This window comes from Schistocerca nitens, chromosome 5 (assembly GCF_023898315.1).
Source record: "Schistocerca nitens isolate TAMUIC-IGC-003100 chromosome 5, iqSchNite1.1, whole genome shotgun sequence".
Lineage (NCBI taxonomy): Eukaryota > Metazoa > Arthropoda > Insecta > Orthoptera > Acrididae > Schistocerca > Schistocerca nitens.
The window spans coordinates 208,809,177-208,833,582 of record NC_064618.1 but is presented as its reverse complement, the minus strand read 5'-3'; the positions used below and the strand labels follow the sequence as shown (position 1 = coordinate 208,833,582).

Below are 24,406 nucleotides of genomic sequence, written 5' to 3'. Positions count from 1 at the left end.
TTGTGTGTCTTTATAAAGAGAGAATATTTCTCTTTGCTGCTTCTCTTTCCCCATTACATACTGTAGAAGCTTGTAATGTCGTGGAAAGAAATTATTGCATGATGTGTGGTGAAATCACGGAAAGAATTTAGGAAAGTTTCGTTGCCTGTCACTATCTCACAGCACATGCTGCTTGTAGCATATTGCACAGACGGATAGTTGCATCTATATGTGGATGCTGTTTGAGAGACTCCTACGTTAAAACTACATAGTGTCTATGAAACGTTTTTATCATATCTTCAAGAAAACTTGATTGAAAGGAGTATATCCCGAGTTCAGAAATAGTTTACTGATACAGAGAATAGGCGTAGATAAGGACAAATTTGTAAATTTACGTAACACACAGTACCATTCATTTATACATGACATTATTGAAAACGAACCACAAACTTGACAGAGCCGCTCCTATGCTAGCACTTACTGCAAGTACCTGGTATAACGTAACTAGTCCGCTTGCTGGATAAGACAGTAAACAAATGGAAACAGAAGGAAAATAATCGCGGACACTCTGTCAGTCTTTAGTTGTAGGTCTGTGTGAATGCAACGTGCACCATGAAAGCGAAAGTAGAAATATTACTCATCAATGGAGAGTATAAGTTAGCAGAACTGTAAATGCAGTAACGTTTTTTTATTTACAATATGGGCATACAAAATAACAGTATTGCTGTAAATTTAAACGCTATTTTGTGTACAGAAAAGACAGCCTTTGAATAAAAGCTGAATCTCTTCGTTGGCTTACACTGTACTCACAAAAATCTTGAGCTGAAGACTGTGATTACACAACAATACCTTACACAATCTGATGCATATACAGGGATATATTCCGTAAACCACATCAAATACTGACGAACCGATTCCACAGACCGAACGTGAGGAGAAGGGCTAGTGTAATTGTTTAATACAAACCATACAAAAATGCACGGAAGTATGTTTTTTAACACAAACCTAGTTTTTTTAAATGGAACCACGTTAGTTTTGTTAGCACAGCTGAACATATAAACAAATACGTAATCAGTGCCGTTTGTTGCATTTTAAAATGTTAATTACATCCGGAGATATTGTAACCTAAAGCTGACGCTTGAAACCTGCGACGTTCAGTTGCGTGTTGTAACAAACACGGGCCACGGTCGGCGAGCAGCATCTGCAGGGACATGTTTACGATAACGACCGTGTTTACGAGTGTGGCTGTAGTGCTCTGTTGTGGTTTGGTCTAGCTGTCGCAGTGTCCGCATGTAGCGCTTGCTGCTATTGTTATTCTGCATTCGTTCAAATGGCTCTGAGCACTATGGGACTCAACTGCTGTGGTCATTAGTCCCCTAGAACTTAGAACTACTTAAACCTAACTAACCTAAGGACATCACAAACATCCATGCCCGAGGCAGGATTCGAACCTGCGACCGTAGCAGTCGCACGGTTCCGGACTGCGCGCCTAGAACCGCGAGACCACCGCGGCCGGCATTTTGCATTCGTCTCCGCACGCAGACCAACTGTAGAACACCGTGTTACCAGACGTCTGTGATAGTGTAGTGTTGTAGGAACTGTGACTATGGTGTATTCGAACTCTGAAAAGGCGGCGATGATACTCATCTATGGTGAGTGTCGACGAAATGCAGCTGAAGCCTGCAGGGTGTATGCAGAACGGTACCCGCACAGAGAGCATCCAACGTGCCGCACATTGCAAAACATCTACCGCCAACTGTATGCAACAGGTATGGTCGTAGCACGCAAACGGGTCCGTAACAGGCCCGTCACAGAAGAAGCGGGTGCAGTTGGTGTGTTAGCTGCTCTTGACATGAACCCACACATGAGTACACGGGACATTGCGAGAGCCGGTGGACTGAGTCAAAGTAGTGTCATGCGCATACTGCATCGTCACCGCTTTCACCCGTTTCATGTGTCGCTACATCAGCAATTACATGGTGATGACTTTAATCATCGAGTGCAATTATGTCAGTGGCCATTAACAGAGAATGCATTGCAGTTCTACCTGTTTACCGATGAAGCTGTTTTCACAAACCACGGGGCAGTGAATCTACGGAACATGCATTACTGGTCCGTGGACAATCCTCGCTGGCTCAGACAGGTAGAGCGACAGCGACCGTGGACTGTAAATGTATGGTGCGGAATCATTGGCGACCACCTCATTGGTCCTCACTTCATTGCAGGGGCCCAAACAGCTGCAACATACATCGCGTTTCTACAGAATGATCTGCCAACGTTGCTCGAAAATGTCCCACTGGAAACGCGTCGACGTATGTGGTATCAACATGATGGTGCACCTGCACATTCCGCAATTAACACTAGGCTGACCCTTGACAGGATGTTCGACGGGCGTTTCATAGGACGTGGAGGACGCATAAATTGGCCAGCCCGTTCTCCTGATCTTACACATCTGGACTTCTTTCTGTGGGGTACGTTAAAGGAGAATGTGTACCGTGATGTGCCTACAATCCCAGAGGGTATGAAACAACGTATTGTGGCAGCCTGCGGCGACATTACACCAGATGTACTGCGGCGTGTACGACATTCATTACGCCAGAGATTGCAATTGTGTGCAGCAAATGATGGCCACCACATTGAACATCTATTGGCCTGACATGTCGGGACACACTCTATTCCACTCCGTAATTGAAAACGGAAACCACGTGTGTACGTGTACCTCACCCCTCATGGTAATGTACATGTGCGTCAGTGAAAAAGACAAATAAAAAGGTGTTAGCATGTGGACGTAATGTGCTGTTCCAGTCTCTTCTGTACCTAAGGTCCATCACCGTTCCCTTTGGATCCCTACGTAATTCGGTGCTCTCCGATACACACGATCGAACAGCGGAGAGTGGTACTCAAGAGGTTTCAATATTTCCGGATGTAATTAACATTTTACAATGCAACAAACGGCACTGATTACGTATTTGTTTATATGTTCAGATGTGCTAACAAAACTAACGGGGTTCCATTTAAAAAAAACGTAGGTTTGTGTTAAAAAACATACTTCCGTGAATTTTTGTATGGTTTGTATTAAACAATTACACTAGCCCCTCTCCTCACGTTCGGTCTGTGGAATCGATTCGTCAGTATTTGATGTGGTTTACGAAATATATCCAGCGATAATGTTAGGTGACTCACCTTGTATTATCTAGCTGTGTTTGTAATTGAAGTTAGATCTCTAAAAATTCTTTAACTCCTACAGAATACATTGAGCTGACAAAAGTTATGTGATAGCGATATGCACATATACAGATGGCGGTAGTATTGAGTACACAGCGTATAAAAGGGCGTGCACCTGCTTTGCTCGTTTCCTAAACGACAGTCCTTTTTGTCTGTTTTGTGCAGTCTAAGTTTATTCAACAGTTCATGCGTTTCCACCATGTGCGTTTTCTTACCCTAACGTTTCTGTAGTTCCTTTTAGCCTTCACGAGCGTTGACGCACTTTGTTACCGCCTAACTCACTGCCGACCTCTCCCTTGCACCTCTTGTAGCAGACGAATATGGGTATCGGCTGCATTCCCACACACTACAGAAGCTTCAGATTTTAACTTACGTAGAAAATGTGAATACCATGAGCTTCAATTGACGATCGACACTAGTATTACGCAAAAATGGGATGTAACAGATGGGAATTCTGCAGTTCTGAGTGAAGCCTTATGCGCTCAAAAATGCGGCTTCGCGTGCGTTCATTACCTTGTCGGTGTTCGTCAGGGGGCGACGGACAGCACAGCTCCGCTCACCTCTCTGTCTCGAAAGCAACTCTTTCCTAACTTCTCCTTACTACAATTTACCGAAGTTGGTTTAAAAAAAAAAAAAAACTATCTGGCTGTGTTTTCATCTGACCAATCAGGGTCTCAATGTTAACCTTAAGCTCCGCCTATAAAAATTCTGTCTATCCAATGAGAAACGTTATACTTTTCGTGGTGGGGCAATGTTTTTTTTTTAAAGTTTGCAACGTAACAGAGACGCGAAAAAGTCTCACGCTAAAACTAGCAGCTGGTGTGGTCCTTTTAGCGTTATCGTAACATCTATACTGTTCTTCTGGAGGGCTCTATCTTTGAACATGGGCTGGGGGGTGGTCCTAACGTAACTGAGACGCGAAAAAGTCTCACGCTAAAACTTGCGGGTGGTGTAGCCATTTTTGTGTTATCGTAAGATCTATACTGTTCTTCTGGAGGGCTCTAGCTTTTAACGTTGGCTGGGGGGTGGTCTTGACGTAACAGAGACGCGAAAAAGTCTCACGCTAAAACTTGCGGGTGGTGTGGTCCTAGCAGTTAGCTGGCGACGTGGGTGTCCGTCCGTCCCTTATCGTAGGGCCTTCCAGCTTAACACGGTTCTGCTCTCGGCTTCTGTTCTCGTTTCTCCCCTCGGAACTGCGTCTGTCCCACGGTGGGAAGGTATGACATGCATTTAGGCATTCTTGTGTTAGTCTGTGGTATTCCATTTGCTCACTCGTTACTCGTATTACTTTGGTTAATTTAATGTCACGATTTATTCGGAGCTATGTGACATACTACTGGATTTGCTTATCATGTCAGGGTTTTCATGGAAGTTGTTGGATTTGCCTGACACCTTACACACCCCGGCTGGCTATAGTGGCTTCAAACGACCTTTTGCTTTCCCCCAGACCTCACGGATGTGCGGCTTCCAGGTAAGGTGCCTGTCAAGCGTTACGCCTGCTGTAGGTATTTAGCCGTGCGAGACCATGGGATGGGGCTTCCCATGATTCGCAACGGCTGAAGGCCCATCGGCACTGTACGTCTCGTTATTAAGGCGGCCTGGCTTTTAGTAGCATTAAATTTCAGCCGCCATTTTGGAAAGGGCACGCATTGGTGGAGCTTTGTGCTAGTATCTCTATTCGCAATAAATTTCGCAGATATTATCCACATATGCCACTAAATGCAGCTACAAAATTATCTCACGGTACCACACATTGTTCAGGAGATATGACGTCATAAACACTGAGATGCGTGAATAACTTCCGCGTCATGCATGGAGTTTTAATACATTTATTCTTTACTATCAATACACTCGTACGGTCGAGTCAACGCAAATAAATCCGTGACACTAGGCAGATTTTTTGAGAGCTATCAACTGCGAAACGCAAACGGCTGTCGTTGCCTTAGAGACGACTACGAAATCGCGTTGTAGACACGCGAAGCACCTGTACTTATACATTTGTGTGTTTTCACGAATACATCGATACGACAGTTGCCTATATTACACAATAAACACACAATAGCAAATTGAATACCACGGAAATATCTTGTTGGTACGTTAGTAATAAATAAACTACAGGTGCAGCCGTTATTTCATTGGGGTGTGTCTGAGGATAGTTTAACATGAAATGGTGTACAAAGAGATTAACTGAACATGCGAGTACCAGTTTTACGATATCACTGTAATTTTCTATACTATATGATTTTGCTGATTTTAGAAGATGCTGATGTGTTGTCTCCGTGTTTGCAAGTTGAATTTGATATATATATATATATATATATATATATATATATACACAGCGTATATGCCTTTCGCAAGACACAATGTACTCTCTTTTTTCTTATTTTTTACGCACAGCCGGCTGTGGTCGAGCGGTTCTAGGCGCTTCAGTCCGGAACCACGCGGCTGCTACGGTCTCAGGTTCGAATCCTGCCTCGGGCATGGATGTGTGCGATGTCCTTACGTTAGTTAGATTTAAGTTGCTCAAACGTTAGGGGACTGAAGACCTCAGATGTTAAGTTCCATAGTGCTTAGAGCCATTTGAACTATTTTTACTCACATATTTGACGTCAGTGTGTCTATTTCTGTTTCTGAAGATTAGATGCATACTTTGTCATGCTTTTATGCATTTTGTGGCTAGACAATACGTCATGTTTTCTTTGTACTGTGCGCCATTTATGTCGTTTTGTGTGTTCCAATTACGCACACTGTTTTTCTCACCGTTTTCGCCTTTATCTCCTCATTGAGAGATTTGCGATACGTGAGATCTCTCGATCAGTGTGACGACGTAAATTTATCTTTATTTCGAGTTGTATTTAATAACTTCATATACCACACGACATGACAAAATTTGAGACACAGCGGAAAGCCATAAAACGCATAAAAGTTGGCCGACTTGGACAATGCAATCTATAATATTAACTCAGCAAATGCCACGAGGTCACCGGCTTCAAAGCACTATTAATGCCTGATCCCGTGGTTCTGGCTTGGCGGTGAAACATCCGTTACTTTGCGTGCGGCACTCAACGTGCTTAAGTAGTTTCAGAAACAAAACGAGACTCAGTGAAGATGACGTAACTGTGGCTAAATATGAAGTAAAAACGAAGAATAATAGTTTTTTTAGAATGCTGAGTATTATAAAAACTAGATTCTTTTACAGGTTAGGAATATTTTCCTTATTAATACACCGTCTCCCTTTTTATATTTCATTTTCGTGTTTTAGTACACAGAATTTCAAAGCTAAAGCTCTATTTTCAAGGATTAGTTTGACGTTTCTTTGGGCACTAAGCCGTACTTCTGCCTTTGTTTTTCACCTAGAAGTGAATGGATAACACAGTTTTACGCCAAAAAGCATCTCAGCCGAGGTAAGCAAAATTGATAGTTGTTAAAGTTCATGTTTATTTAGACACTTCAAGTTTATTTAGGCACTTCAAATAATGTAAAGTGTTTACGGCTATTTTACTGTCTTCAAATAAGGCACTTTAATGTCTGATTTAGATTCAGTAGAAAAGCTTAAGTCTTAGAAATGTGGATTACATAAACACATGACACAAAGTAAAATCGTTCAAAGCAGTTTCAGCAAAAATAATTTTTATGTTACATCATGTGCTGCACGTAATTTGGCATGTTTAACACAAATTACTTGTCACACTTTGCTACTTTTGTTGATAAGTAGCTTGTGAAGCAATGTAATTATGTTTTGTTTGGTCCACAAAAACAAATCAAGTCAGCTTTGCACGGGGAAGCGACATGATGGGTGAGAATGGTGACGCATGGTGGATGAGTGCAAGACAGGGCTAAGGGAGACGGTGGAACTTATGTAGACTAGAGGGTGTAATTCTGTATGTGTAAGGGAGAATGGAATGAACTTTATTCATTTTTGCGCGACAATTGTATTGAGCGGAAACCATTATTTAATACAGGAAATAGTCTTATGTTCACTGCCTGTTTGTTAATTCAGCATGTAAGTGGACTTAAAAACCTTTGCCTATGCATTTTTGGTTTCTACATTATTTTACGATCTGTGCGTGAGGTTGATGCTTGGCAGGATGTGAGATCTTTAGTGATATCTGATATTTTCTGTTCCCTGTCATAAAGGTGAGTCGTCATTACGGATTTGTGATGTACGTTCACACATTTAGCGGACCTTTGTTGATTGTTGGCCGGCCGAAGTGGCCGTGCGGTTAAAGGCGCTGCAGTCTGGAACCGCAAGACCGCTACGGTCGCAGGTTCGAATCCTGCCTCGGGCATGGATGTTTGTGATGTCCTTAGGTTAGTTAGGTTTAACTAGTTCTAAGTTCTAGGGGACTAATGACCTCGGCAGTTGAGTCCCATAGTGCTCAGAGCCATTTTTTGTTGATTGTATTGTATGCCAGCCGATCTGCCTGTCCCGCCTACCTAAAAACAGTAACTGTCTCGGTATATGACTGTTAACACCCAGTTGTTTGTCAGCAAAATTGAAGTGTGAGGCAGGGAGTGCTTTGTTTTGTTGTTTGTGTAGTAGTTCATTGTAATGCAGTATCTTATGGGTTGGTTAGAAATTTGATTGGCGTCTGTTCAAATGAATGAAATACTAAAATGGCAAAAGCTTTTTGTGTCTCTTGCTAGCAAGTATGATGTTCCATTTCTACTTGTCTCTTTTTTATGTTATGGAGTTTGTAAATTGTGGATGGCTGATATCCATTCTTTGTGGCTTTTTGTTGGATTTATTTAATTTCATGGTTCTTATCCTCTTGTGTAATTGAAATGATCGCGGCCCTAGCATGCATTCGCATGCAGCTAGCTGCTGTGTTATTGGATGGGAGATGCTGTTGTCGACAGTTATGTCTGTTGCTGTTTTCATTTTTTAAGTTTTGGAACTATATCTGTCAGTTTTTTATGGAAACCGCTAGGCATATAAAATTTACATTTTTGTCTGTATCATACCCAACAGTGGAATTGTTACTTAGTAGGAACTAGCTGAAGAGGTTACACAGTTGTTTTGTTTCATCTGTGTTTCCTTTAAGTGATCATTATAAATGTCATCTAGCAGACAGACGAAATCTCATAGTTAGACCACCTGCACTTAATAAAATTTGCTGTTAAATTAAAGTAACTTTGTTTCATCGCAAGTCCTGTGAGAAACTAAACTTCTTCAATTTTTGTAACAGGAAATTGTTAGGAATTCATTAGTGTTTATTTATTATGTCTAGTGATAGCTTTATTGAAACATTAGCGTTACAATATCAGAATATACTAATGAAAAATATATTTGTGTACACCATCAGATGCTGTATAGCGTATAATGAAGTGTGATATAAGTTTCGGCCTGTAGGAACCGTCTCCTGGCATTGGTCATCAATTCTTTGTCATCTTGGTTTCTGATGTACTAAGAGTAGTTAGCTTAATACTGAGCTAAACATAAAACGTAAGCGTTTATATAATTTTAAGGCAAATGTCTTTAATATATCAAAAAATAAAAGAGTGTAAGGAATTTTTGTCCAGTACCAGAAGGTGACATAGCGAATTTTTGTGCAGTGCTAGAATGCAATTTACATGGACTGAAATGAAAAGTACATTTCAATAAAATTAGCACAGCAGCTGATGGTCTACATAATCGCGTTTGTATTAAACCTATTACACCTGTAGGACACCATCCTGCTAAAATATTACGATTTAAAAAGGTCTGCACGCCGTGTCTGTGTGAGTTGTTTCAGTACCATTTATTGCTATATCTGCTGTTTTCAAGGGTGTATGTTTTGGTAGATTGTCATGTTAATCAGTTTCTTATTGAGCTTTTCCGAGAATTGACAACAGATGTAACGAGTTTAATGCGGACGCCTTCTTTATGCAATTTGTGTTGCACTCTCATATACGTACTTCTAATCATGCATTTAGTTTCTTGAATTGTGAACTGCTTTACCTCATTAATAATCCTGTTTATTCATTCTTCATTGTTTCTTTTATCTATCTGGCAGCTCGAACGGTAACGCCATTCTGGCCCTAGCGGCCGCAGTTGGCACTCATGTGTGTTTGAAGTGTGCTTGCTTGTGTGTATGAATGTTGTGCGTTTGCCATTGCTGATGAAGGCTGTGGCCGAAAGCTTTATGTAAGTGTCTTTTAATCGTGCCTATCTGCGAATTAACGCGTCTTCTTCATATAAGTGGCAATCTACACTACTGGCCATTAAAATTGCTATACCTCGTAGATGACGTGCTACAGACGCGAAATGTAAACGACAGGAAGGACATGCTCTGATATGCAAATGATTAGCTTTTCAGAGCATTCACACAAGGTTGGCGCCGGTGGTGATACCTACAACGTGCTGACATGTGGAAAGTTTCCAAACGATTTCTCATACACAAACAGCAGTTGACCGGCGTTGCCTGGTGAAACGTTCTTGTGATGCCTCGTGTAAGGAGGAGAAATGCGTACCATCACGTTTCCGACTTTGATAAAGGTCGGATTGCAGCCTGTCGCGATTGCGGATTATCGTATCGCGACATTGCAGCTCGCGTTGGTCGAGATCCAATGACTGTTAGCAGAATACGGAATCGGTGGGTTCAGGAGGCTAATACGGAACGCCGTGCTGGATCCCAACGGTCTCATATCAGTAGCAGTCGAGATGACAGGCATCTTATCCGCATGGCTGTAACGGAACGTGCAGCCATGTCTCGATACCTCAATCAACAAATGGGGACGTTCAGAAGACGACAACCATCCGCACGAACAGTTCGACGATATTTGCAGCAACAACGACTATCAGCTATCAGCTCGGAGACCATGGCTGCGGTTACCCTTGACGCTGCATCACAGACCCGAGCGCCTGCGATGGTGTACTTAACGACGAACCTGGGTGCACGAATGGCAAAACGTCATTTTTTCGGATGAATCCAGGTTCTGTTTACAGCAGCATGATGGTCGCATCCGTGTTTGGCGACATCGCGGTAAAAGCATTTTGGAAGCGTGTATTCGTCATCGCCATACTGGCGTATCACCCGACGTAATGGTATGGGGTGCCATTGATTACATGTTTCGGTCACCTCTTGTTCACACTGACGGCAGTTTGAACAGTGGACGTTACATTTCAGATGTGCTACGACCCGTGGCTCTACCCTTCATTCGATCCCTGCGAAACCCTACATTTCAGCAGGATAATGCACGACCGCATGTTGCAGGTCCTGTACGGGCCTACTGAAAATGTTCGACTGCTGTCCTGGCCAGCACATTCTCCAGATCTCTCACGAATTCAAAACGTCTGGTCAATGGTGGCCGAGCAATTGGCTCGTCACAATACGCCAGCCACTACTCCTGATGAACTGTGGTATCGTGTTGAAGCTGCATGGGCAGCTGTACCTGTACAAGCCATCCAAGCTCTGTTTGACTCAATGCCCAGGCGTATGAAGGCCTTTATTACGGCCGGAGGTGGTTGTTCTGGGTACTGATTTCTCAGGACCTATGCACCCAAATTGCGTGAAAATGTAACCACATGTCAGTTCTAGTATAATATATTTGTCCAATGAATACCCGTTTTCATCTGCATTTCTTTTTGGTGTAGCAGTTTTAATGGCCAGTATTGTAATTTTCCTAGAGTGTTAGTACTGGTTCTGACAAATAAATCTTCTGCGTCTGTGTACATTCACGGACACTCTATATAACCTACAGTTTACAGTCACAACAGCCCATTGACGGTACGTCTGTTAATAACGCAGATTTCTTACACTTACAAGGACTTCTCTTTGGTATGAGTGTAGATGTGATTGTGGAACATCAGCATTTTCTTGCCTGTACGTGTTGCGGCCAGCGCTGTCAGCCTGTTTCAGAGGGCGATCGCTCGTGGTGTGCGCAGGAGGCGGACATCGCCATCGCGTCGATGACGATCACGTCGGAGCGGGAGCGCGTGATCGACTTCAGCAAGCCGTTCATGTCGCTGGGCATCAGCATCATGATCAAGAAGCCGGTGAAGCAGAAGCCGGGCGTGTTCAGCTTCTTGAACCCGCTCAGCAAGGAGATCTGGGTGTGCGTCATCTTCTCGTACGTGGGCGTCAGCATCGTGCTATTCATCGTGTCGCGCTTCTCGCCCTACGAGTGGCGCCTGCTGCCGCCCGGGGGCAGCGCCGCCGCCGCCGCCACCGCCACCGCCGTCGGCGTCGGCGTCTTCGACGACGCCGTCTCCGCGGGGGTGGGCGTCGGCGTGACGGGCGTCGGCCGCTGCGGCGTCCTCGCCAATGACTTCAGCATCCTCAACAGCCTGTGGTTCGCGCTCGGGGCCTTCATGCAGCAGGGCTGCGACATCTCCCCCAGGTCAACACACACACACACACACACACGACACAGAGTACTGGCACATTTCTTAGTCGTAGCCGGGCTGCTATCTTGCCGGTCTTGAATTTCCAGTATTGATAACCAAATACCGTAGATACTGTTAATGATATGGCTCTGCAGCTAATACTTTAGATTATCTATAATGTCATTAGTATCTGATCTACAGTAACAGGTATTCATATTAACTCAGAAGCTTTTATGTTGTATCATTAAACCACTAAATATTCTTATTTAAGTATTAGAAAATAACCGGAGTTAAAATTCTATCCAGGACAGTAGATGCTTGGATGTTCTACTTTTGGAGAGGAACCTGCGGACATTTCATAGTAGTAGGTTAGGTAGCTTCTGGCAACACAGAGAATTGTAGTGAAACAAATGAAAAACTGGAAAAAGTATTTAAAATTTTCACACGAAATTTATTTTCTGAACTCTTTCATAAGCTGTTTAAAGATATGGATTTGCAGTTAATACTTTACATTGTCTGTAATGTCATTATTTTCTGATCTACAATAATCAGGACCATAGGTGCATGGCTGTACTACTTTTGGGGAGGAACCTGTGGGCATTTCATAGTAGTAGGTTAGGTAGCTTCTGACAACACAGAGCATCTTTAGTGAAACAAATGAGATACTGGAAAAGGCATTTAAAATTTTCACACGAAATTTATTTTCTGAAGTGTTTCATATGCTATTTAAAGATATGGATTTGCAGTTAATACTTTACATAGTCTGTAATGTCATTATTTTCTGATCTACAATAATCAGGACCATAGGTGCATGGCTGTGTTACTTTTGGGGAGGAGCCTGTAGACATTTCATAGTAGTAGGTTAGGTAGCTTCTGACAACACAGATTATCTGTAGTAAAACAAATGAAAAACAGAAAAAGGCATTTAAAACTGTTTCATATGATACTCAAAAAAACACCTTTTTCCATAATTTGTGTCATTTTTAGCACCACTGTTTTCAAAGAACCACTATCTTCCCCTTCTTCTAATTCACTGCTTCAATTTTTTTTTGTCTTTTTGCTGAAACTTCGGCTTTTATTTCTCTTGCCGCATTTACATTGACAAGTCTTTTCACTGTATGCTTCCCCAAACCTAATGCTTTCTCGTTAACTAGTCTCACTATTAAATGTAATTAAACATCATAGGTATTTAACTGAAGTGTTTTCAGCCCAACTAAAGAAATGCGGAGCTGGCATAAAATGCAGTTCCTTGCTGATACATCTTCAGATAGCTTTACCACACCACTACCAAAAGAAAGCTCACTGTTTAACTTAAGAATAAAACAGAAAATTCCCAGTTATATTTGCCTTCATCTAATTTTCTTCAACGTACTTCTTTCTTTTTTGAAGCACTGGTGGGAGGAAGTGGGGGTGGGGGGGGGGCGCTTTAACTGCACTTGTTATAGTAGCTACTACTCGTAGTTTTTCACGTTAATACGATAAAAGTCCCACAACGTCTACTTGCTGAGCTAACCATAAACAGTATTAATGTTGATTCCATTGGGGCCGTTGTGCACAGCGACTGCAGTAAATTTCAAAAAAAGCAAAACTGAGGATCAGCAATCAATCGCAAATCCAATCTGAATTTTTATTGCAGATCTGGGTCTCAGCTATTGTATAACTATCTTAAGTGCATTTGAATCGAGTCAGTAGCTAAAGTCTAGACCTACAATAAAAATAAGTGTCAATTTGCTAAAATGGTTGCTGAAACTCCTTTTCCATTTTTTTTCAAAAATGCAAAGTCGGAACTTCTTTACGGAGCATAGCGCAATAACATAGCGCAAGCTATTCGCTAAAACAGAAAAAAAGCTTCTTGGGTAACAGTTTTGAAAACATGCTCGAAGATGATTATCAATGTCATCCATAAGAAGACATTTCATCAATGCAGATCTCTAATAAAAGGTCGATAAAACAACAAAAGTTGTCTACTCCCAATAAACTAGATGCATTAAGATTATGAGGAGAACTTTAGATTTTAAGGTTCTCATTATCCTGTGGTTTATCGTAGACGCCTTCATACAGGAGGGCTGTCTCGTTATCACCGGCCGTATTATAAATTAAAGGAGTCTCTCCAAAGGATTGTAAGGCGCACTTTCTCTAGTGTTTCGGCAGGTGTTTAAAATTCCGTTCTTTGAATGCATAGCTGGAGCCAGACCAAATTATGTCCGAAGTAAAAGATTATGGCGAGGACGGCCAATGATCTCTTCAGCGCGGATGAACACAAGGCTCGAACTCTTCGGGAATCGGCAAAATGTCATAAGTAATGGAAATGCGCAAGGGCACTACATTAGTAGTGTGTAGATAAGTTCAGATTTAGGTCATACGGGAGCCTGCTAGCATATTTCATGAACTTGGGACGAGGACTGTGTCCGGATGACTAAGTGGTCAGAACATCTGCCTAGTAAGTAGGAGACTGGGGTTCGAATCCAGTTCCGTCACAAAATTTTCAGCTTTCCCTATTGGTTTAAAAGAGTGCCCACTCGCAGCCAAAATCAGAAATTCCTTTCCGTCTGAGAATTTGCTCACGTCTAAGACCTTATGGAATAACAGAGCTTAAGAACATTTAATCTTAATAAAAATAACTAATAATAATAATAATAACAGCAGTGACAAATGCAAAATGTATTTATGGCGTCCAAAAGTAAGATAGTATGACATATCGAATTCTCAGAAAGCAAAATACAGATCAGCAGCACCTCCTATCGACCTATGGAAATCCGAAAAATTCTAGTGGAAAAGATTACTTTGTAAGTTATGGCGATGCGTGAAAAACAGGAACGTTACTGTTGTTTTTGTAACTTCGTCATTAACTAATTTTTTTGCCTAGAAATGTGACTGGGTTCTCTGATATAATATGGGAGATCAGTCCCACGTCTTGCTCCTGTTGCTGTGACGGACAAAACGGAAAAGAAAGTTTGGGGTTTAACGTCCGTCGACATCGTGCTCATTGCAGATGGATCATAAGTTCCAATTTTTCTAAGGACAGGGAAAGAAATCGGCCGTGTCTTTTCCTAGGCAGAATCATGGCATTTGGCTGGAGCGATTCTGGGAAATCACTGAAAGTCTGCGTGACGGATTGTCAATCCTCTGGGCCCGGATTCGATTCCCGGCTAGGTCGGGGAATTTTCTCCTCCCAGGGACAGGGTGTTGTGCTGTCCACATCATCATCCTATCACCCTCATCGACTGCAGGTCGCCGAAGTGGCGTCAGATGCAAAGACCGGCACCCGGCCAATTGTCTGCCCGACGCGGGGGTTCCTACCTTAACGGTAAAATAAAATAAAAAAAAGAACTGAAAGTCTTATTTGAGATGTCAGGACGCGCATTTGAACCGTTGTGCTCCCGAATGGGAGTCCAGTGTGCTAATATACACAGATATTAGTTTGTTCTTGTGAGAACGAGTATTGCTGCTGTATTGTTCAAACCAGCAGTCAGGAGTTGTCCGCATATTCCTTGGGTAGTAGTTGGAGAAGGCCCTGTTCCCAGGCGACTACCAAGCGTTCCCAGTCAAGGAAAGGTTGAAGATTTGTGTTCATTGTGGCCAGTGGTAGATCAGTATCAGTTTGATTGTTTGCACAATAATGTCACAGTGTCCATTAGACGCTAGTCCGCAGCTCGTGGTCGTGCGCTTCCCACGCCCGGGTTCCCGGGTTCGATTCCCGGCGGGGTCAGGGATTTTCTCCGCCTCGTGATGACTGGGTGTTGTGTGATGTCCTTAGGTTAGTTAGGTTTAAGTAGTTCTAAGTTCTAGGGGACTGATGACCATAGATGTTAAGTCCCATAGTGCTCAGAGCCATTTGAACCATTTTGAATCCATTAGGCGCTGATCTGAGCCGCTTAACGGACGGAGTTGTCAAGAACGACAACGGCCTTGCTGCAGTGTTAACGCCGGTTCCCGTGAGATCACCGAAGTTAAGCGCTGTCGGGCTGTGCTAGCACTTCGAAGGGTGACCATCCGGTCTGTTGAGCGCTGTTGGCAAGCGGGATGCACATAGACCTTGTGAGGCAAACTGAGGAGCTACTTGACTGAGAAGTAGCGGCTCCAGTCACGTAAACTGACATACGGCCGGGAGAACGGTGTACTGACCACGTGCCCCTCCATATCCGCATCCAGTGACGACTGTGGGCTAAGGATGACACGGCCTCCGGTCGGTGCCGTTGGCCCTTCATGGTCTCCAGAATGAGATTTTCACTCTGCAGCGGTGTGTGCGCTGATATGAAACATCCTGGCAGATTAAAACTGTGTGCCCGACCGAGTCTCGAACTCGGGACCTTTGCCTTTCGCGGGCAAGTGCTCTACCATCTGAGCTACCGAAGCACGACTCACGCCCGGTACTCACAGCTTTACTTCTGCCAGTATCTGGTCTCCTACCTTCCAAACTTTACAGAAGCTCTCCTGCGAACCTTGCAGAACTAGCACTCCTGAAAGAAAGGATATAGTGGAGACATGGCTTAGCCACAGCCTTGGCAGATTAAAACTGTTCACAGGAGAGCTTCTGTAAAGTTTGGAAGGTAGGAGACGAGATACTGGCAGAAGTAAAGCTATGAGTACCAGGCGTGAGTCGTGCTTCGGTAGCTAAGATGGTAGAGCACTTGCCCGCGAAAGGCAAAGGTCCCGAGTTCGAGTCTCGGTCGGGCACACAGTTTTAATCTGCCAGGAAGTTTCCTTCATGGTCTGTTCGGACGGAGTTTGTTTGTTTGTTGCCAAGAACGTGCATGAAGAAAGAACTATATGAATTATAATACGTTGGGTTCACGAATAAATGAAAACGCCTTCCTTTTGTTTACGACACGGTGTGTAACTGCTCCCTCACTAGCATTCTCCAAGCCGTTTCGTACGAAGGGCCGTTTATACGGCCACGTTTTTGAGTGGTTATTGATGAAATTCTATTGAGCAAACAGGTATTTGCCAAGAACGCTACCCTGCTCCCTGTGCCTTGATTGGCTAGATTTCTTTAAGTTTCTGTCTACGGCGCTAAATTTCTTCCAGTTAGATTGATGCCTGTTGCTTAACTTTTCTGCGTACGTTTGCTGCGTGTTGATTCACCATCCTTAAAATGCATGCCCAAACAGCACTGTAACGAATAGCCCTCCAATTTCGATAACCGGTCATCAACTACAAACTGTGGTGCAGTCAATAGTCAACACTTTGCAGATACGAGGGACAATTGATCGTTATGTAGCAGGCAGTTTACAAGCACGTGACGCGAACGCATTAGTCTTTCAAGGTCCGTACGGCCTCAAATGCTCATGTCACATCATTGGTTCCTTTCTTCGAAATACTCTTATTAGGTTCTCCTACCGTCTGCATAATTTGGTCTTTAATTGGTTAGTAGACCCAATAGGGATATGACAGGAAATTTATCAGTTAAAATAATGCGTTTATCCTTCTGACATTCCTATGATTTTACAGTGTGTTGAATGACGCAGTACCTGGTATTTGTTCCATCGCAAACGGTAGATCGCTTCGATAGCACAGAAAGCACTTGCGATTTGTATATTGTCTTTAAAGTATCTGAATGAAATGAAATGGAACCAGTGACTAACAAAATCAGGTTTTTGTGAGACACGGCAAAATTCATTTACAATGTGTCATCCGTAGGCCAGTTCCATTTATATTAAACAACAGATGGTCTGCAGATTCAGTGCAAAAAGTAGCGTAACTACTGTTTCTACTGCTCTGTAGCTAACATTCGTTACTTCCTGTTTCGTGGTGCTTTTTGACAACAGTGATTGTATCAAAACTGAGATAACTGCATCACTTCGAAATTATAACATCTGCAGTTCTACTGTTCTTTAGGCTCATTGTTGACGTATTCCGTTCAAGCCATATCAATCAGTTCTCCATCACATTACTTAACATCATTTTAGAACTAAGCTTGTTTACGAATGTATAAAAACTTCGAACGAAAATATTTACAGTAAATGGTACTGTCCATTAACATTCTAACAAATTTGGTCTACGTGGACATTGCTTATGCCTCACGTTATTCAATGGAGAACTAATCAGGCACTTCCACATTTGGCGTAGCTTCCTACTGCTGACTGAGCCATAAACCTAATGGTCGATGGGTGTTCATTTATCCTCTGTAACAACAGCAAATCTTAGTTCTACAGTATCTCTTTATGTCTATGTAATAGTCATATCAGAAAGTATCTAACCACAAAGATTCGTGTTAAGGAAAAAAATAGTTCTTTTTCACATAACCGAATACTTGAAAAGAAAGCATTGAATGTCTTACTGCTTTCACACTTACACATCCGATGCACAACCTCCTCCTATCTAGCAGATTGCTCTGGTACTACTGTTACTGTGATGGTAATGCAGTTCTGTCCTTCCCTACTTACTGGTCGTCACACGCATGGTTCATTTTGGACAAATTATTAGTTTGTTTTAACAAAGTCAGTTGACATAGATTATACTTTTAATGTTGCTTAGCTCATGCCTTCCACGAGTTCGCTATGCAGTCACCAAAAGGACCATTGCTAAAGATTGATGACAATCCATAGGGAGAATAGAAATGACTTCTTAACCTAAGATTAGCACTATGCCCACAGTATTCAGGAGGCACAAATGAGCTGCTTCAATAAAATGTCATGGTGTAATATTCTTTTATGTCTCCGAAGACAGAATTGCGTGCAGCGATTCCACTACAAAAGCGGGAATACCCACCTACTAAGTTGTAAGAGCCATCTAGGACAGCGATAATAGAAGTAATAGCATTTAAACCTCAAGCGGTGGTAAACGAAGATTTATACTTCACCTTCTACTCCATTTACTTCATTGTTTCCAGTTTCTAAAGAGATGCGCCTACAGGGAAATGTGTTCTTGGTTTTCCAATAGCACCAAAATTACTCATTAATCATATCCGTCAAATGCAGTATTTATGAAGTTCCAACAATTATTACTCCACCCTTTTGTCCGTGATACACGATTTATACAACACACGCGTATCTCTGCAGAGGTCGATGCCTGCCACACTGAATGAACATGCGAACGTGAAATGAATCTGGAAATCACACTAGTTAAGTAAAAATGCATCGTATCACCCAATAGTACTCATGATATGCCTCTCCTACGAGGTACAGATTATTCGCAGTTCTTTTGTTGGAGAAAGGCGGCCAGCATTGCATGGAACCCCATTTTGTTCTTCGCACAGAAACATGTCCTGAAGTAGGTAAGAGTGTAAAAGAAGAGTAATTGCACTTCAATATACACTCCTGGAAATGGAAAAAAGAACACATTGACACCGGTGTGTCAGACCCACCATACTTGCTCCGGACACTGCGAGAGGGCTGTACAAGCAATGATCACACGCACGGCACAGCGGACACACCAGGAACCGCGGTGTTGGCCGTCGAATGGCGCTAGCTGCGCAGCATTTGTGCACCGCCGCCGTCAGTGTCAGCCAGTTTGCCGTGGCATACGGAGCTCCATCGCAGTCTTTAACACTGGTAGCATGCCGCGACAGCGTGGACGTGAACCGTATGTGCAGTTGACGGACTTTGAGCGAGGGCGTATAGTGGGCATGCGGGAGGCCGGGTGGACGTACCGCCGAATTGCTCAACACGTGGGGCGTGAGGTCTCCACAGTACATCGATGTTGTCGCCAGTGGTCGGCGGAAGGTGCACGTGCCCGTCGACCTGGGACCGGACCGCAGCGACGCGCGGATGCACGCCAAGACCGTAGGATCCTACGCAGTGCCGTAGGGGACCGCACCGCCACTTCCCAGCAAATTAGGGACACTTGCTCCTGGGGTATCGGCGAGGACCATTCGCAACCGTCTCCATGAAGCTGGGCTACGGTCCCGCACACCGTTAGGCCGTCTTCCGCTCACGCCCCAACATCGTGCAGCCCGCCTCCAGTGGTGTCGCGACAGGCGTGAATGGAGGGACGAATGGAGACGTGTCGTCTTCAGCGATGAGAGTCGCTTCTGCCTTGGTGCCAATGATGGTCGTATGCGTGTTTGGCGCCGTGCAGGTGAGCGCCACAATCAGGACTGCATACGACCGAGGCACACAGGGCCAACACCCGGCATCATGGTGTGGGAAGCGATCTCCTACACTGGCCGGACACCACTGGTGATCGTCGAGGGGACACTGAATAGTGCACGGTACATCCAAACCGTCATCGAACCCATCGTTCTACCATTCCTAGACCGGCAAGGGAACTTGCTGTTCCAACAGGAAAATGCACGTCCGCATGTATCCCGTGCCACCCAACGTGCTCTAGAAGGTGTAAGTCAACTACCCTGGCCAGCAAGATCTCCGGATCTGTCCCCCATTGAGCATGCTTGGGACTGGATGAAGCGTCGTCTCACGCGGTCTGCACGTCCAGCACGAACGCTGGTCCAACTGAGGCGCCAGGTGGAAATGGCATGGCAAGCCGTTCCACAGGACTACATCCAGCATCTCTACGATCGTCTCCATGGGAGAATAGCAGCCTGCATTGCTGCGAAAGGTGGATATACACTGTACTAGTACCGACATTGTGCATGCTCTGTTGCCTGTGTCTATGTGCCTGTGGTTCTGTCAGTGTGATCATGTGATGTATCTGACCCCAGGAATGTGTCAATAAAGTTTCCCCTTCCTGGGACAATGAATTCACGGTGTTCTTATTTCAATTTCCAGGAGTGTATATTTCCATTGCCCGATTGGGCAAATGATGCTGAATGAATTCATGTCAGTTAAGGCACGGTTGATAGCAGATGTTTCATGTGTTTATGCAGTTTCAGTTAGTTTCTTTGCGTTGATACCATATTTCCTTGACACAGTCAAAGCAGTACTCGTATCACAGGTCTCCTGTTCCTATCAGTATGAACAAATTTTCTTGTGCTATAATGGTTCAAATGGCTCTGAGCACTATAGGACTTAACATCTGAGGTCATCAGTCCCCTAGAACTTAGAACTACTTAAACCAAACTAACCTAAGGACATCACACACATCCATGCCCGAGGCAGTATTCGAACGTGCGACCGTATCAGTCGCGTCGTTCCGGACTGAAGCGCCTAGAACCGCTCGGCCATCGCGACCGGCGTGCTATAGTGTTTATCAGACAGTGTTTCCGCAGGATGGCAGTGGACAGCAACGCCACACAACATATACCGCCTGGTTATAACAAAACTGTCGGTATTCCGAGTGCTGCAGTGTGGGCCGTATTACTCATAGCATTCTGAAATATCGTAGGTACGTCCATTAATCGTTGCGCTCGCAGAGTATGCTGAAAGAATTAATAGTTCCACCGTTTAACACCAGGTGAAAATATGGCGCTGGACGCAGCCCGCATGCAAAATTTTGCCTGTTTTGACGTCAGTACGCTGTTTGTCACTCGGCGATGCATGTTGATTTCTTTGATGAATTGACTTTTAGTGTAAAGGTTTAAGAAGGTTGACGTTCTCAGTACGCAACGCAACGGCTGTTGAGAAGAAATAACGCGCACTGCTGGGAAAGTTATTTTATCAGAACGGCAGCAATAGAGCGCTGCTTGCGGGAACTTTGCCGAAAGCAACAGCTGCTAAGAGGCCGCATTTCAGTAAATGAGCTGAAGAATGTGATCAAGAAAAATCAAGAAACAGATGAATTAGGTGGTGCAGCACGGAGAGGGAGGTTGTCCATTTCCAGTTATTGATTAAGTTGCAGTAGCTATATCCGATTGTGCTGCACATGCCTCAGATTCTGCATCCAGTGCTCGAGCTGTGTTACGGTAATGTCTCCATCCTGGTCAACAGTGCAAAAGATTTTGCGATGGTACCAAGATGGCCGCCGAGTAAGTGACGCCAGAAACCATTTCCAGAAAGTTAAGTGATTTAGACAGGAATATAATTTAGTTTAACGCCGACAACAAATTAAATACGTGAATTGGTGTATCGTTTAGTCTTGCCGGTAAAGGTTTGACTTTTCTTTGCGTATTTTTTCAGAAAACACGAAAAGATCGTAACTTCGCGAAGTCGCGCTTATGCTTAAATTTTGTAAACGTGTTTGTTTCTTGTTTCACGGTAATTTAACTAGTTTCTCGGTAACAAATAAGTAAACTACCGTAAATAGCGTATAACTTCATTGTTTTAATACATATTTCAGAAAAACAGCGTAACTTTATATCAGAAACTTGCTTATATACATTTGTTTATAGGCCTAATTCTCGTAACGTTTTTGGAGAATCAAAGTTAAAGTATCTCGTTTAATTGTCCTTTTTTTTTCATTCCATCGAGTGAAATATATAATAAATAGCGTATACCTTCATTGTTTTAATACAGGTCTCAGAAAAACAGCGGAATTTTAAATCAGAAACTTGCTTATATACATTTGTGAATAGGCTTAATTCTTTTAACGTCTTTTTTTGATTTTCGGTAATTTAATTGATTTATTCTAGCTAAAGTATTATTTTTGCCATGAGTGAGAAGTGCCTGACTTGCCGTAGAATTGTTAGTTCCGGGGTTTGGTGTGACGGATGCAGTAGTTTTTTCACTGGGAGGACTGCAGTGGCGTGGGTGTTGGGAAAGTGGATCAGGCTCATCAGTGGTTATGTAGGATTTGCAGCAGAGGTAGGAAGATAGTGGAACAGGAGGGGAAAATTGCTGCCCTTCAGGCTGAGCTAGATCAGGCTAGGGAAGATCTGGACAGGTTAAGGAGGGAGAAGGACAAAGAGAGGTGGGAAGTGGCAACAGGTAGCAGAAGGAACAGGCCTAGAACTAAGTCTGACAGTATTGTGGTGAATGTCAAAAATAAGTTTGACCTGTTGCTTCAGTTAGAAACTGATGAGCCTCAAGCAGAGGTAGGTGTAGACAGGACACAACAAACTTTCAATAGGAAATTGAAACAGAATGTAGGAAAGTCATCGAAAAGGAAGAAAGTTTTGTTGTTAGGCAGTTCTCATGCCAGAGGTGTAGGCCAACTTCTGCAGGAGGAATTAGGACCAGAATACCAGGTCACAAATTTTTTCAAACCAAGTGCTAGTCTGGATCAGGTGACAGAGGATTTAGGTTCACTCTGTAAAGGATTTACCAGGGAAGACACCGTGGTTATTGTGGGAGGGCGAGGGAACAGCATCGACAGAGATCCTGGGTACATTATAGAGTGTGGCCTGGTAAAGATTGCGTCGGCATCGAGACACACCAATGTTGAATTTGTATCTGTCCTGAGACGCCATGACCGGCCTCATATGAACTCTTCTGTTGGGAGAGTTAATTTGGAGTTGGAACGGCTGCTTGGGTCGGGTGCGGAAGCTCATATTGGTGTGGTTCCTGTTGATTATCTCAGTAGGTGGGACTATACCAGGCACGGTCTGCATCTCAACAGGAAAGGGAAGGGGAAACTGGCTGGGGTAATAGCAGGAAATTTAAGGGGGGGGGGGGGGGCGGCACTGCCATGAATGGTAAAATACCAGTGGTTACAGGTGTTGGAGCAGCACCATTTTTAGGATAGGTAAGACAGAAAGATGTCAAGTTCTATGAGAGGTCAGGATTGAAACAAATCTTCAGTTTAGGAAAGAAATTAAACAGCACAATTCTAGCACATTGGATCACCAATCACAGCTGTCAATTATAAATTTTCACCAATCACCAGAAATTTTATCTCCACCAAGTTGTATCTCAGTCCTAGGTAACTACATTGATGAATTAAAGTCACCCAACCCAGTTGGCATAATCTGCCTCTCTGAACACCATGTGACCACTGGTATAGGAACTAGGCCTAAGCACAATGAGAAACTCAGACAGGAGAGTACTGCAAATGTTAGAATAAGGAAAGGTTCTCATAAAAGTATAATTAAAAATAATTTAAGTATATTTCATCAAAATATTAGGAGTTTAAAGAATAAAGTAGATGAGCTTCTGGTTTGTTTAGAAGATTTAGAAGCTGAGAATGAAATAGATATACTATGCCTGTCTGAGCACCACATTGTTACTGACTTGGATAAGGTAAATGTAAGTGGATATAAGCTCTCTGCACATGTAATGAGAGAAAATATGGAGAAAGGAGGAGTTGCCATATATGTCAAAAGTTATCATTGTGCAAAAAGTATAGAAACAAAAAAGTTTGGTGTAGAGAAACATATAGAAGCATGTGCCTGTGAGCTTAAATTAAATAAAGGCACCTTTATAATTGTAACTGTATATAGGTCCCCATCAGGAAATTTTCATCTATTTCTGAAAAATTTGGACTCCTTGTTGTGCTATCTGTCAGACAGGGGGAAGCAAATTATTATTTGTGGGGACTTCAATGTAGATTCTCTGAAAGAGGGTAATAGGAAAAATGACCTTGAAGTATTACTCGGTTCTTTCAATTTTACACCCGTTATTGATTTTCCTACTCGGATGGTAAAGGATAGCAGCTCACTGATAGATAACTTCTTTATAGACCAAGATAAGTTTAACCAGATAAATGCTCAGCCTGTTGAGAATGGTCTTTCTGATCATGGTGCACAGCTAGTCACAATATATGACATAGCTCCATTCAGCAATACTAAACAGTCCTCCAAAGTAGTACGCTCAGTCAACGATTTAACAATTGCAAATTTCAGGGAAAGCCTACAGCAGTTAGACTGGGATGAGGTGTACCGTGAACCTGATGCCAATTTAAAATATAATTTATTTCATGACATTTTTGTAAATGCATTTGAAAACTGCTTCCCCAAGAAAATAGTTAAATATACTCGTAAGAAACCTTGTAACAAACCATGGCTTACTAAGGGTATAAAAATATCTTGTAACCGGAAAAGGGAAATGTATCTGACAGCAAGAAAGAGTAGTGACCCAGAAACTATCAAACATTATAAAAACTACTGTGTTATATTAAGAAAAGTTATTAAAAAATCCAGGAGTATGTGTATCATGTCTGAAATCAGCAACTCTGATAATA

General features: G+C 43.1%; 1 protein-coding gene across 1 annotated transcript in view; it reads left to right on the top strand.

The window, feature by feature from the left end:
* Positions 1-24,406, top strand: part of LOC126260225 (glutamate receptor 1-like) — a 1,552,181-nt gene that overhangs the window by 1,349,124 nt on the left and 178,651 nt on the right. Inside the window, exon 13 of the mRNA XM_049957528.1 lies at positions 11,072-11,526. Coding sequence (XP_049813485.1) covers positions 11,072-11,526 — 455 coding nt within the window. The remainder of the gene's footprint in view (positions 1-11,071; positions 11,527-24,406) is intronic.